The following is a 15,737-nucleotide window of genomic DNA, read 5'->3' as shown; positions in this document are numbered from 1 at the left end:
AAATAGATTTCACACACACACACCATAAAGTAAAGCCATACAATTTTCCAGGCCACTGGCACACAGGCAGACAGACTGAGAAGAGAGAAACTCTGAGTCTTTTACTAAACAAGAAGAGCCGACATGAGTAGTTCCACCAAGTGACAGGATTTCCCTTCTGTCTAGGTCTTGTCTCATTCTAGGTCCCATTTCCCCTAGTAGAATTGAGGCGAAAGTGTGAAGGTTAAAGAGCTGTCTCTGCAGACAGATAACCTGAGTTTGAATCCAAATCTACTATTACCTTTGACCTTGGGCAAATTACTCAGCCTCTCTGTGTTCTTTAAAAAATGGGGATAATTGACTGGGTTGTTGTGAGGAATAATGACTTAATCCAACGAAAAATGCTTTAAAAAGTATCTGTTAACTATAAATATATTTTTTTTAAAGTTTCACTTCAGGACATTTTTTCTTTCTTAGAGGTCCCAACCCATTTCATCCTCTCATTTCTCTGTGGTCATTACCCTGTTACATGCCACCTCCAACTAATGAGACAGGAGGTTGCTGTAATATTGATCAACCAGTTCTATGGTTCACAGACAGAGCTTACTCTTCTTATGTACTCTGTTTTCTGTATACATTGTTCACTGTGAGAACTATAAAAGATGACTCAGAGAATGTTGTTTTCAAAGGCCATAGTCATGCAATCATTCCTTCATGCTGTCACAGATTGACTCCAAACTGCACAAGCATCTCGCTTTCCTGTCACCTTGCAGGCTAGACAGATGGGAGACAGATTAGGAAGGCCTAATCATGAGAACTGATACTCATTTCATGCTACTGATGTGTCAGGTACTGTACATGACTAAAATTTCATTTCATCTTCACCCAAACCCTATCTTGTAGACTATTATTCTCTTTTCCATATGGGGAAATGGATGACCAGAAAAGTGTGTCCAGGTCACACAGCTACTAATGGATGGAGCCAGGATACAGACAAGCTCTGTCTTCAGATTCTATTCTCTTAGCCACTGTGTTATATTGTTTGACTCTCCCCAGAATGGGAAAGGGCTTGCAATTAAGGCCCTATTCCAGGGTAACCAAGAGCATCAGAGGTCAGAAATTATGTCTTAGATATCTATGTATCCTTGCTGCCTAGGACACTGCCTGACATGTGATAGGAGATCAAAATGTTTGTCAAACTACTCCCTGTGCAATGGGACATCATCTCTCATACAGAATTAAATGAACCCTCTGCTTGTAGAGTCCTGCTTCTACTTTCAGGACAATTTAGAGAATTTTGCTGTCAGAGCGATCTTAATCAGAATTCTGGTTCTGCCATTTGGTAGCTTTGTAACCTTGTACAAAGGCACTTGACTTCTCTGAATCTTGAATCTCTAATCTGGAAAATGCAAAAAGTAGGTAAAAATAATACCTACTTTATGGCATTGTTATTCAGATGGTATAAAATAAATTTGCAATGCTAAACATACAGTAGGTATTTCATACATGTTATTATTATTGTTCCCTTACCCCTGTCTCCAAGTAGACCTTTATGAGAGGTCAACTACATGTTGGTTCCCAAATTAAAATAAATGAAGCAGTAATTGCAATTCAAAGTGGAGTAGCTGAAATCACACTGAATTAGAAAACGGGAAACCTGTCTTCTGGCTTTTGTTGCCTCTCAGTACCCAGCAGCTATGTAACTTTGGTCAAGTTACTTCACTTGTCTGGGCTTCCAAATCCATAGTTCAAATTAGAGAAACTATACCTCATATTAGAGTTGATCTCTCAAGTCTCTAGGACCCTCTTATAATCTGTATGTCTAATACTCTTAAAGAGATTATGTTGAGGAAGTAATACCCTTGGCTTGATGATTTTTAAATAACTTATATGGGATAATAGAACACATTCATTATTAACTCATTTTAGTGTCGCATGTTGGTCATTCATTTGAAACTTTATGAAACATACTTCCAAAAAGCCATAGAAACTTGGTTATAGCTACGAAAGACTCAAACCCACCACCTAGCGGTGAAAAAAGGAAGTTTCAGGTGGCGATACAAAAATGTTTTGCCGTCACACGTGCAGGACGACTGTCCATAGCAATCTTTTATCTTGTGTTTGTCCAGTCCCCTCACCACTCAGGACAGTTTCATGCACACATAAATTCAATACTTTCTGACTCAATAGCTTCTTCATGTTCATTTGACTTACTCTTAAGCCAATGAATTATTGTAGACTCCTGAGAATTGTGGAAAATTATTGGTTTTGACATGGTGGAGGGGGCTGAAGGTACCTTTCTAGTCTCTTTCTATTCTCAAACCCCTCCTACCCAAGAGGCCCACCTAGTACACCTCTTTATGGATGGACACGCCATACCATAAGTGCTTGGTTCAGAGATCCAGGACCACAGCCTTTGAAAAGACAAAAATCAATACACCAATGGAATCCTTGATGTCAAGTATTTAACGACTTTGTTTTACCTACTACAGTAATTAAAATTAAGTCTTCAAATTAAAATTTAAATATCTAAAAGCAGGAATGCACCGTCCTTAATCTTAAATTCCTAAGGTGGGGGTCGAGGCTAGAATCCTAGGGTACTGGGCCTGTTAGTAAAGAGGGATCTACTTTCTGTTTTTAATTTTTGTTTTGCATTCAGCTCCTGCCCCAACCCCAACCCCTGCACGTTCTCCTTTTCCCTTTCCTTCTTTTTTCTCTTTTCTCTTTCTTTCCCAAATAACAGTTAAGTAATTAAGATCAGCATCATGTTTAAATGGAATAGGTAGTGCCCTGCGAGAGTGAATTATTCCAGGTTTTTGCCTAAAAATCCCCGTAGTTATCGAAAATATTTGAGTTCTTTCCTGAAATATTAAGCCATTTTCCTTTAATTATTGTTAATTAATACTTCTTTTGAAATACTATTCTTACTTTAGCCGAACTTAAACCCCTTTCCACACAACACAGGAGGGGTTCTGAACACACCAACTTGAGAATTTTGTCCGAGAGCAGCCTTCCTAGTAGAAACCTCCCACTTCTTTATTTAACTTAAAACTTAGTTTCAACTTTCTCTGGGTTTACGAGAGCCGGCTATCTTTGAATGACTTAATAAAATATAACCTTCTCACCTCTGAAAACTTTAGGACTCAGTGCCTCAACGGGCATCTGGGCATTTATTCTTAATTCTGCTTCTTAGGCTCCTGGAAGGAGCAGTTTCGACCTAGAAGTTCAGAGAAGCAGTTACCACAGAACTTGCAACAGTTGGTGTCGGGCGACAGGCAGGTTTGAAGTGATGGGGCTGGTTTAAAAAACAAAAAGCCCCAGGAAGGGAACGGAAAAGACAGCCATGGCCATGGGGCACAGCACGGCGACGGCGGCTCGGGGCCGGCAGGACTGAGCCAGGGCTGAGTCGCGGCCGTGGGAAGGCGCCTTTCTGGGCAGCCAGAGGCGGCAGCAGCCGCGAAACGCGGGGACCACAGGCCAGCTGGCCGCGCGGCGCGGCGCGCGAGGCGGGCGCGCGCCCAGACCGCCCCCAGGGCCACGCCGGGGCCAACGCGAGGTGAGGCCGGCCCTGCCCCCGCGCCGCCCCCGGCTGGAGGCGCGACGCCCAGGCCCCGGGTGCGTGCGCGGCCCCGGGCGACGCGGCTGGGCGTGCGCGGGGCCGCGGCGGAGGCAGGGCCGGGCGGGCGGCAGAAGATGGCGAGGGTGTGTAGGCGGCAGCAATGCTCCGTTGAGAGACGCGGCTTTCGGCAAGAACTGGACTCTTGGCGCCACAAGCTCATTCACTGTGTAGGTGAGACCTTACCCCGGCCGCCTCTAGCCCTCGGGCCGCCCCGCCGCCGGCCGCCCCAGACGAGGGAGGGAGCCGGGGCAGAGCATTTGCTGCTCCGGCCCGCCCGCCCTCTTTGGCTCGGGCGTCCCCCTCCCCCACCCCCCGGAGTGCGGGCGCGCGCGACCTCCGGGCGGGCTCTCCCGGCTGGGGCCTGAGCGCGTTCGCGCCGGTCCCTCCCCTCCGCGCGCCCTCCCTGGGGCGGGCTCTCGGGCCGAAGCGCGTGCCCTTCCCCTCCCTCCTTTACTCCCCTTTTCCCTCACCCTTTCCATTCCCCTCTCCCTCCCTCCTTGCCCGGCTGCCCGGCGCCGCCGCTGGCTTATTGTGGAGACTCGCCCGGCGGCACTGCCACTTGACCGGAGGCGCGCCGCCGCCGGTCCCGCCGAGCCTAGCGCGGGGTTGGAGGCGGGGCGCTTGCTGGGCCGTAGTTCGGCCCCCCTACTCGGCTCTGACCGTCGCCTTCCGCGTCCCGCGCCGCCCCTCCCCCACGCGTGGCGGCGGCGCGCGCCCCTGTCCCCGCGTGCACGCGCGGCGGGCGGCGGGCGGGCGCCCGGCGCTCGGGCGTGTGCGAGGCGTGAGGTGGAGATGGGGGCGGAGGGAGCTGGAGCTGTCACAGGCCCCGGGTCCGCCTGACCGAGCCAAGTGGGGTGTCATGGCCGCGGGGGGCAGCGGCTGCACTTCCTCTGCGGGCGGCGGCGGCGGCAGCGGCCGGGGAGTTAATCCTCGACGCTCGGGTCGGTGTGTGTGTATTTGTGTTCGGTGTGTGCGCGGCGGGAGGAAGCGGGGGTGGGACCGGGTCCCAACGAGAAGCTGGAGCAGGGGTCGCTCTTGTCCCCTCCGGGGATTTGCCGGAGCCGCCGCCTCGCCGAGAGTCCCGTCCGCCCCCCGCCTCCCGGACCTCGGGCCGCTTCGGGTGGCCTTTTCCCCGCGGGCAGGAGGGAGTGTGGACAGGGGCGTCCCGGGAGGGGCCGTGCGGCAGAGCTGCGCCTCTCACACTGTGTGTTTTGTCTGTTTTTCTCTTCCAAGGTCCCGTTTCCCTCTGTGCGGCGGCCGGCGGGACCATAAGGGCTTAACTCATATATTTAACCCCCCTCCAAAAAGTAAGTGGCCCGTGTGGTGTCTCCGCTCCGCCCGCCGCCCCTTAGCCCCAGTCGGTCCTGTGTCTGACTCTCCTGTCCTCCAGCATTGTTATTTCCCCATCTTTGCTTTAGTGCTGCTGATCTGTGGGGAAATGCTCTCTCGTCGTCCTCCGTCCCCCACGCCCAGTCCTCGGGGAGGGCCAGAATTCCAACCCCTCCCACCCCTACCCCACCGTGGGGAATATTCTTGGGAACCAGGTCTTCCCGTGCATAATCTAGGAGATTCCGTTCGCTTGGGCCCCTCATCCCATCCTTCCCGACAGGGTTTCGTTGGAAGGAATTATGCAAATCCTGCTTTCTGGTGTCCATTCAGCGGCAATTTCATGCGGTGAGAAGTTCTCTTTGTTGTGCGAGGGGGAGAACAGACACTGATTTAATAGACATATCTGTTGGGGGGAAGGGTGGAGGGGGTGTGGAGAAGCTCAGTTTGGAAGAATTACAGCACTTGGTTAGCTCAGTGTCTTTGTGTTTGAGCTTTCTGGCTTGACAGGAGGGTATGCCCTTTACAATGTCCCACAAGAGATGTTTTCTGTAATAGATTAAAAAACAAAATTGAAACTTCAAACAAGTGAAAAATAAGGCAACCTTTACTTGGAGAATATAAACCTTTCCATTTATGTGGTGTTTCGTTATGAAAATGTATGTGAATTTTAAGACTTTCGATTGTAGTAACATCAAAATAAATACAGGCAACAATGCTTTGGTATCTGATATAACTTTGGTTGTCCAAAGGTTAAAAGTACATTTTAAAAATATACTTGTTTATGTATAACAATAGTAAAGGCATAAATCCATTTTTTGGTATAATTTGTCTTGTGTATATATTTTAAAATTTCCCTCCTGCCAATCCAAGCCCAGCTCTGCCCTCCGGGAATCAGCCTTTTGGTAATCAGTTATCATTTACTCTGTCTCTACTTGTTTTATTTTTTTTTCAAATCTATAATACGTTTGCTTTAGCGTTTTTTGAATTATGTTATTTGTAATCATCATATAAAAGATCTTGTAAAGGCATGTAGGAGGTTTTGAGAAGCATGAAATTAATGAGTTTTCAGAAGTGTGAGTTAATACAAAATCTTGAAATTATTTTGAAGAATTTAGTTCTTGTATTTGTTTCACTTTTTAAATGATTCTTTTCAGTAGGGCTTTTTAGTTTTTAAAAGATTTTGAAATTGACAGCTATAACCTTATAGATTTCTCAAGTTACTGTTGCTTTAGTTTGTTTAGATGGTTGTTTATCTTATTCTAATTCTGTTTGCTCTAAATTCTTGGTTTCTACCTCAGTCCCCCATTTTATCAGTCATTGGTTAGTGTTAGTGGTTAAGTTACTGTGGCTACACGAGGTTTTTTGACTATTAAAACCCTTCTGTAAATATGTGAGTTGAATATCAAATTTTAGATTCATTTTTTTGAGAGAGGGTTTTAATTTGGTGTTCACTTTTCTAAAAGCATACTTTTAACTCCAAATTTCCACTCTCCAGGTAGTAAAGTTCAGGAGATTATTTAGAGTCCATAGTGCAGATCGGTATTTTAATCTGAGCAGTAATTTATAGTTGATAGTCTCCCAACTAAAATCAATTAGGTCTCATATTTTCCCTTTTATCATATGTGATTTTGTTCTTTAACAAGAGGGTTCCAAGTAAATCAGTTGTAATGTTAACTTTCTATATGTAAGAGAGCTGGCAATGATCCTTATTTATGTACAATCCAAAAGGCAACTTTGTCATTAGCATATGTAATAATTCCTTTTATTTTAATGGGATTGGTTCTGAACAGTTAACCTTCTATTTGATTCCCTTGACTGATTATCTTAATGCTTTAGGGTCATTGGTTTATGAATGATACTTAATTTGTAGCAGTCTTTCGATTAAAAGTGAATTCTCACTCATTTCCAAAATCTAATTCTCCCTTCTACTTTTCTTTGGAGGGAAGTGGCGGTCAGGATTGTGGAGGTGCATATGGAGATGTTGGTGTTTCCATTATTAGGTTTTAGTTGAATTTGAGTTAGCAGGTTCAGACAGTGATTATGATCAAGATGGATATTTGGTAACCAGGTGATTATTGAGGCATCCTCTGGGACTGGGATGGTCGTTCATTCCAGGAAGATTGAGGTTCTCTCTGCTGCCTGATATGATGTAACCTATTGCTTGGCTGCTCTTCATACTACTATATTCTCAAAAAGCTTTTCCCAGTGTGTGGAAAGTTGTGATGATTTCAGCTTAGCTCTAGCTTGGCCAAAAAAGGATAGCAGGTTGAGTCTGACTTAAGAGTTATTTCCAATTGCGCTAATTCCCTCAAATGTGCTTATAATTGGAGCAATTTTAGGAAGCCTGTGAATAATGCCATTTTTTTTTATCCTTACTGGGCTGCACAGGATGGCATGGAATTTCTTCCAGAGTGAGAATTAGGTATTCATTGTCTGTGAGGACTTGCCACTTCTGAGTACTTGCCTAATTACTTAGCTACTTGTATTAGTGCTGTTTTTAGGATAAAAAAGCAGTTAGGTAAATGCATACTTACTTCATTTAGATATATACTAAGCATCTGCCTTATATCAGGCATTGTGGGCGAACAGAGATATTGGGGACTAACCTTCAGGAACTTACAGTCCTTAGAAAAAATATAGTGTATTCAGCACAAGGCAAAATGTACCATACAATGGTACAAGGAAGTGCTGGGGATGTTTAGAAGTGAAAGAAATTGCTTGAGATGATGAAAGGAGGCTTCATGAAGAAGGTGGCAGATTTTTGCTTCATTTTGATGAAAATGGAAAAAGCATTCCTGTCATGTGAAACAAATAAGCAACAATGCAAAATGACAAGAATGAGTTAGAGATGATTCAGAGATAGCTAGTTGGATTTTCTAATGTAAGTTAAAAAGTGGAGTCTCTTTGTTAGGCAACTTGGGATTTTCAACACACATCTCTCCTTAGCTCAGGGGAGGAATGTTTTTTAAAAATTCCATTGTAAAACTCTACAATAATGACAAATTTTTAAAAAAAAACCCTTACAGAGGCTATTGTCATCCACAATAGCATCTCTTCTTAAGTAAGCTCATTTGGAGGCTGTATCTTATTCTATTGCACAAAAGTCATAATTGGAATTGCCTAAAATCAGTGGCATATTCATTCTTTGAATACCCTTAATGGCAAATTTTTATCCTTAGAGGTTGAATTTGGTATTTGGAAACTGTGAAATATTTTCTATGGCAAATAAAGGTGTATATGTAAAATAGTGAGATTTGTTTTCTTTCCTGGTTTGCGAACTGGGCCTGCAAGCTCAGCAAAGAAGCTTGATTTGTTTTAATGTACCTCTGAACTCCTCTCTTGTTTCGTATTTCCTTTATGTGTACCCATCTGCTGAACAGAATCTGGATATTGGGTAGACGTGAATGAATAAAGCTGTTATTTTTTAAGTTAAAGACCTACCATCACTACTTTCCAAATTATCTTTACTCTATTGGCAAACATTTAAAAAATCTTTTTACTGTTCCTTACACTTGCACGTTGCTTTGGGGATAATTCCATTGTGAACTACTAGCTAATTTTATTAACTGTCTTTTGTATGCAGGAAGTATCCCAAGTCCAGTGGCCCATACCCTGAATTTTTTTCTTTTTTTAAATTGAGATGTCATTTACATATCAAAATTCGCTCTCAACGTATACAATTTAGTAGTTTTTAGTTTATTCACAAGGTTGTGCAAACATCATTATCTAAATCTATAACACTTTCATACCCAAAAAAGAAGCCCTGTACCTATTAGAAGTCATTTCTCATTCCTCCTATGACCCAGTCCTTGGAAACCTTTAATCTACTTTCTGTTTCTGTGGATTTGCCTATTTTGGACATGTCATATAAATGTAATCATATTATATGTGCCCTTTTGTTTCTGGCTTCTTCACATGTTTTTAAGGCTCATCCATGTAGTAGCATGTATCATCGCCTTATTGCTTTTTATGGCTAAATAATATTGCATTGTATGGACATACTACATTTTGTATATCCATTTATCAGTTGTCAGACATTTGAGTTGTTTCCACTTTTTGCCTATTATGAATAATACTGCTGTGAATGTTAGTGCTTTATTTGTGTGGACGTTTGTTTTCACCTTTTTTTGGGGGGGGGATGCTTAAGAATGAAATTACTGGGTCATATAATAACTTAACTTTCTGAGGAATGGCCAAACTGTTTTCCAAAAGCAGCTGCAATATTTTATATTCCCACCAGCGTTGTATAAGAATTTCAGTGTCTCCACACCCTTGTCTGCACTTGTTATTGTCTGTCTTTTTTGATTGTAGCCATCCTGGTGAGTAGGTATGAAGTAGTATCTCATGTGGTTTTGATTTGCATTTCCTTAATGACCACTGAGTTCAAGCGTCTTTTCTTGTGCTTGTTGACCATTTGTGTATCTTCCTTGAAGAAATGTCTGTTCAGTTCCTTTGCCCATTGTTATTTGTCTCTTTAATTATTGAGTTGTAAGAGTAAATTTTAGATACTAGATCCCTATCAATATATGATTTGCAAACATTTTTTTCTCATAATACTCTCAGTTTGAGAATCATTACAGATTAGAAGATAATCTGCAGTATATTTTGTGAAGGGAAAAATGAATATGGTAATAGAGTAGTCAGAATGAACTACAATTACTTAGGAAATGCTTCTTTTAACATCCTTTTCTATGAATCATTAAAATTGTTACTTTGATGGAGTTTTGTAATAACACAGATATACTTTGCTATCCAAGCCTTCTAAGTTCTTGTTATCCAAATCTTCTTTTATAGTGAGTGTTCATATTTTAAGTTCAAATAACATAAAACTCATTATCTGAATCTGTTCTATGCCTGAATTTTGAATAGTGAATAACAAAAGCCTGGGTGGAAAGGGTTATCTTTACTCAATGTAGACATATTGTCTGAATCTGGTCTGATTCTAGTATTCATGATGTTACCATCTTATATATGAATAACACATTTTATATTTTTTAGAAAACTTTCATATTATTTTATTGTCTTTATTTAGAAATGTAGAAAGATAAAGATGGGTATTAAAAAACAATTGGTCAGTTGGGAAATATTGAGTAATAACTCCTGTTAAAATAATCAGGGTATTTCCCTTAGCATAAATGCATCCCTCTTATCCACAGAAATAATTTTATGATATTTAAGTGTTTGAAATAGTTACCTGACTTTTCATGTAAAAGTAAAACACAGAATTGAACTCTTCCAGCAGACTTTTTAACTTAATTTGTTCCAATTGCTCTGTGAAATTGCGGTGTAGTTTTCTACATCTGTTATGATGATACATATCCAGACTGACTTTGGGTTAGAAGATGTGAACACCAATATTATTTCCCTTGAGAATTATTCTTACTGGAAAAACTTGTATGATGAGCATTTTCATTCTGATTGATAATACTAGAAGTCTGTGACTGTTATTCAGTCTCATGATTAGCTTATTTTTCATAAGATCGGAATCATTTTATCATCATTATTAATAAATGATTATTGTATATATTTCTCTTACTAGTTGACTTTTTAGAATTTTCCAGAGAGTAAAGGCACGTTCTCCCTCTCCTAAACTCCCAATATATATGAGAAGAAAAATAATTTTAAAGGATCTACAGGGTGTATCTTTAATTTCATTCCCTACGTGTTAAAATATGAATTTACTACAAAAAAAATTCATGTTATAACAGAATTCATCTCTGATATAATATAGGAAACCAGCTCCAATGGTACTTTTTAGAATTACTGGTTTATACAAATTTCAAAAATATGTGTACAACGTGTGTAGAGAAAGGAATTGGTGAATTTGTTAAACTAAGACATGCTTATGTTCAGTTTGATGCTCTTGTTTTTCACATTTTTAAAAATTATCCCCAGTACATTGGTATTTGTGGGTTTTTACTTGAATGCTTCCCTTCTTCCCAATCAATGTAGGCATATTTTCTAGATCATTTGTGAGTATTTATCTCTATAACTACCTACAGGATATTCCCCAGTTCTCTTGTACCTTTCTTACATCTTTTAGATATGTGATTTATGAAAGGTAGAAGGGATATTATAACTTGCCCAACCATATTAATTAAAGGGAAAGGAATTTTTTTTTTAATATTTCATTTTGAAAAAATTTAAACATACACAAAAGTAGAAAGAATAGTTTAGTGAACACCCGGCTACATCAGCTAATTGCATTCCCACTAAATTATTTTGAAGGGAAATCCCAGACTTCATATTTAGTATGCAGTCTTTTTGTAACCTTCTTATATAATACTGTGTCCCTCTTCCCACCTCCCATCCCCATCAGGTGGTTCATAAATTTAAAGAAATAAGATATCTGAATATGGAAAAGACAGGTTTTTGTTTTATTAATAAAAACAAGCTTAAAAGCTTCTATGTTGAGTATTTTTTATGTGCCAGAGAAGATCCCTTTGATATTAATATCTGTTTTACAGGTGGAGAAACAGATTTGGAAAGATTAAGGGTTTCATTTATGGCCACTCAGCTAAAGAGTGGTAGATCTGAGACGGGAATTCAAAAGCCTGTGCTGTAAAACATGAAAGTCTATGCCCTTCTTTTAGACTTTCCTATTTGGTTTCACCAAGTTGCCTGTCTTTGTTTCTGACTCCTGATAGTTTACTTGATTTATATTACATTAAAGAATTCTGGTGTCTCTACTTATAATCTTACCATAAGTAGTAACATAATTCCCTGGCCTAGAATGCCTTGCCCCATTCTCTTTAGTGTTATGGTCCAATTTGTCTTTCCTTTTTCTTCTCAAATGTTTTAGTTTTGTCAGAGCTAAATAGGCTTTTGAGTTGAATGTTTCCACTGGCTTAGTTTCCTTCATATATTGCTAGACTGGCCTCCTTTCACCATTGGCTGAGATCTGAGCATAGGCTTAGAAGAGGAGAGACAGGAAAGGATATCCAAGTTATTCCAGGTCTTAAGCTTGGTGAGCCTTCCACATGGACCAGCTTAGTTCACAGGGCACTTTGAAGTTTGTAACAAAAGCCTTATAGTAACAGTGTGTAGGTGCCTGGCCTTTTCTTCTATTCTTAATCCTTCCCAGAGACCTCAAGGGGGGTGGGAGGAGTGAACAGTAAAGCAGATTGAGTTCAAGATTCAGGATTCCTGGAATTTAACCAAATGCCTTCTCAGTTTTAACTTTCTGACTGTGACTTTGATTTGGCACTTGGCAATAAATGTTTCAAAATGTGTGATGAAAAGGGACATTGCTGAGTCGTGTATAATGACTGAGAAGGGGAAGGAGTGATTGACAAATTTTAAAAAATTATACCATATTTTGGTAATTGTATCACTGGTCTTAGACTAATGCTTCGTCAGTAGATACAGGAAGATGTTGTGACAAAGGTAATAGGGAGAAATTCCTATCAAGTTAAAATGGGAGCTCCTTGCCTTCACTAAGAATAAAAAAGTGAGCAGAACAAAAATGTTTGTGAATATGTGCCTGTGTTGAAATGTGAATTGCATGATTAATGGTATGAATACTTACTAGTCCCATCATCATATGTGTTAGGTTATGTGAATTTTCATTCAGCTATTAAGGAAGCAGATGAAGTTTATCTTGTATAAATGAGCATTGATTCAGTTTATGTGATCACAATAGAACGATACTTTAATTATGGATGGGCAGTAAGTCTATAAATCTTCGGGAATAGTTACTGAAAAACCTTTAAGCTGGTCATTTTTCTGTGAGTGAGTAATACAGTTATTTTAAATGATTTAATTAATATATTACCTGTGTTCAATGATCAGTATACTAAAATTTTACTTATTGTTTACCTATTGGAAACATATAATCTTTAGCAGTATTTTTATAATGCTTAATATGTTAGATACCCTGTCTAGATCTGCTTTTTGTTTTCGGAGAGAGAATACATCAGGATAAAAATAATGAAATAATACAGATTCATTTCCAACAATTTTTTGAAAGGTACTGGACTTTTGCTGCTTTCAGACTTTTCAAAAGGAGGTATGATTAAAGTGATAAAGCCGTTTTCCATAAGAGACTTGTACAACCAATATTGATTTGTGGATGCATACATTTTCTGTGTATTTATTAAAATAGATTTTGGCATGTTAAAAGACATACAAAGAGTCAGGTCCACATATATCTATTAAAAATAGTTTCAAGAACCATGGCTTATGGCTACTAATGTACAATCTTATCTAATAGATAATTTCCCCTTTGGCCCCTCTCTCTTTTGGCAGAGAACCTTGTTTAATTTTATGTAACATACCCAAATCAAAGATTATTACATTTTATTGGTGAAGGACAATGGTACATTCATATATGGGGTAAAGATAAAGAAGAGAAACTAGAATTTTCCACATTAGGTTAGAAGACTTTAGGTAGGAATTATCAGAAGCTGTAAATCTGTGTGGGACTTAATTTTTCTTTAAAAAGAAAAAAAAGTAGGCCGCATAGGTGATAGTCCAACCTGAATGAGTTGTTTAGGTCAGGACTGTTAAACCATTAAGAAGATTGAATTATCTACAGATTTTGATCTTTTAAAAACAAGAGAATAAATTAATGGAGAAGAGTATTCTAATATAATTCCACTGATAAAGAAATGAACTGACATTGTAGCAAGGAGAAAGGACCAGAGATGTTGATGACCCACACAATTTTTGCCTTTTTTTCTTTTCCTGAGGACTTAAACTTTATTTTAGAAAAAGCAGAAGGTTCACTCCTGTTAAATGATGAATAAATATGTATTACCTCTCAGACATTCCATGGTAGAAATTATTTCTTAAAATCATATGAAGATGTTTAGGTAAAATACTTTGAGTAAACTTTTAGTAACCTAAGTTAGCCAATCCATATTTTGTCAGATATTCTTTAACAAGTAATTAGAGAAAGAAAAACAAAACAAGACAAAAAAGTAATCAAGTAATCCAGAGGAAATTAACTGATTTGAGAAATACGAATATATATCCAGTTATAAGTAGAAAAGAAAGTAAAGAATAAAGGCTATATGAAGAAACAGGAAGGTTCTACTGTCAAGCCATGCTGCTGCTAATGTCTGGTTTTTGTGACTCAGAACAGAAGTATAAGCAGTCCTGATAATGATATTGTTGCTATTATATATAACTGAATTATGAAGTAAGCAGCACACTTTAAAACTTGATGCTGAAAGGATGCTTACTCAGCAAAATATACAGAATCTTCAGATGTTTGATACAATAATGTAGCCTAGGAATCTGCAAAGAATGTTCGTTCAGGAATGAGTTACTTGCTTTTGCATGATAAGGCTTTTCATTCATCTTTCTTTATGTAAATCCATTTTTTCTTTATACACTTTTTTTTGTCTCTGTGCATCTAAAATAAATTGATGTATGTTTGTAAATACATGGAATGAAAAGTAAACTGAATTAATTTTTAAAATAAACATATATTTTAGTCTGGGGAAACATATCTTCAGAAGCCCATGGAGATAAGAATAACTTTAGAAGTAGGAATAATGGTGGTTGTAGTTAAGAGAATGAAATTAACCATCCTGAATTCAGTTATGAAATACATTCAGTGTACTCTTTTTTAGTGAATATTTTTGGCTCTATTTGCAGCATTGTTAATTAAGTCCATCAGACAATTTTATTTTGATATAATGCAAATAGTTTTCTGGTTTTTGTCTATTTAAGAATTTTTAAAAACTTATGAGATGCAACCTTTGTTGAAATTAAACATTAGTTCTTTTTTTTTTCCTTTTTTTTTTACACCAGCTTACATGAAAAACTTATGAACTTACAGAGAAAAGTACTTGACAAAAAAATTTAAACATAGATTTGAATGCCTTTCAAATATTAACCATGTCTAGCTAACCCTTTAAAGATTGTATCTTGGTAGAATGGAAGAGGTTGCTAAATGTACTCTGCATTCAGAAGTTTAATTCCTCTCATCAATTCCTCAACTGTTAACCATATTTGGAGGCCCATTTTGGAAACACTTGCATATTAGAAGAACAACAAAATGTGGTTTTGAGTCAGACAGAGCTGAGTACAAATTTTATCTTCACACTTTACCAACAATGGAATGTAGAGAGAACTAATTGCAGTTTATTCTTATAGTAAATACTGTGTAGGAGGGTTGTGAGAATTGAGTAAAAGGCAAAGAATTTAATTTTTGCTTAATAAATAATAGATCATTTGAAAAAAATATCTGTTGAAGCTGATGCATAGAATTTGCTCTTTGGATATACTAAAATAAAAGTTTCTCTTAAATATTTTTATATATATAACAATTATTATTCTCTAGAATTTAAATTGTTTGATCTATCCAAAGCTTCTATGTATTTACAGCTTCTCTGTAAAGGTTTGGGTGATGACATTTATGTATCATTAACATTATCACATTTATTGGTACATTCTACAAAACAGTAGCAAAAAATGCTCAATTTTTGTTTTTTTGCCAGCTAAGAACTACTACATGCTTTTTCTTAGGTAAAAAATAGTTGCATCTTAGGCAGTGGAATGGAGTGGGGAAAACCTAAGTAGTTCTGGTATAAGTATGACTACAACTGTCTGATTTTGAGCAAATACATCACTTAATCTCTGCATCTTGGTTTTTTTATCTTAAAATAAGATGGTCTTGGAGAGCCTTCTAATTTCAGTATTTTGATATAAATTTTTGTGTTGATTTTCACTGTCGAATAGTTTTGGGAATGGTTGACATGAAATCCATCAGGAAGTAGAATATTCATACTGTCTATAACAGGGCAGGAGAGCTAAACTGACTAATGTGCTCAAAGATGTTTGTCTTATAAAATATTCATGA

At 38.8% G+C, this 15,737-nt stretch overlaps 1 protein-coding gene across 13 annotated transcripts in view; it reads left to right on the top strand.

Annotated features, from left to right (window-relative positions):
- Positions 1 to 3,632: 3,632 nt before the first annotated feature.
- Positions 3,633 to 15,737, top strand: part of LCOR (ligand dependent nuclear receptor corepressor) — a 110,928-nt gene continuing 98,823 nt past the window's right edge. For 2 of the 13 annotated variants that reach the window (XM_032491185.1, XM_032491179.1), the window contains exons 1-2: positions 3,633 to 3,769; positions 4,832 to 4,905. Coding sequence is in view for 6 of the 13 variants with exons in the window: in XM_032491174.1 (XP_032347065.1) it covers positions 4,458 to 4,543; positions 4,832 to 4,905 (160 nt within the window). In the remaining 7 variants the exon portion in view is untranslated. Of the gene's footprint in view, positions 3,770 to 3,945; positions 4,544 to 4,831; positions 4,906 to 5,207; positions 5,273 to 15,737 lie in introns of those variants that run through there. The other 11 variants (XM_032491176.1, XM_032491177.1, XM_032491178.1 and 8 more) reach the window with 11 other exon arrangements.

The sequence above is a fragment of the Camelus ferus genome, chromosome 11 (assembly GCF_009834535.1).
Source record: "Camelus ferus isolate YT-003-E chromosome 11, BCGSAC_Cfer_1.0, whole genome shotgun sequence".
Classification (NCBI taxonomy): Eukaryota; Metazoa; Chordata; class Mammalia; order Artiodactyla; family Camelidae; genus Camelus; species Camelus ferus.
Note: the sequence above shows the minus strand (reverse complement) of the source record. Positions and strands in the feature narration are given on the sequence as shown.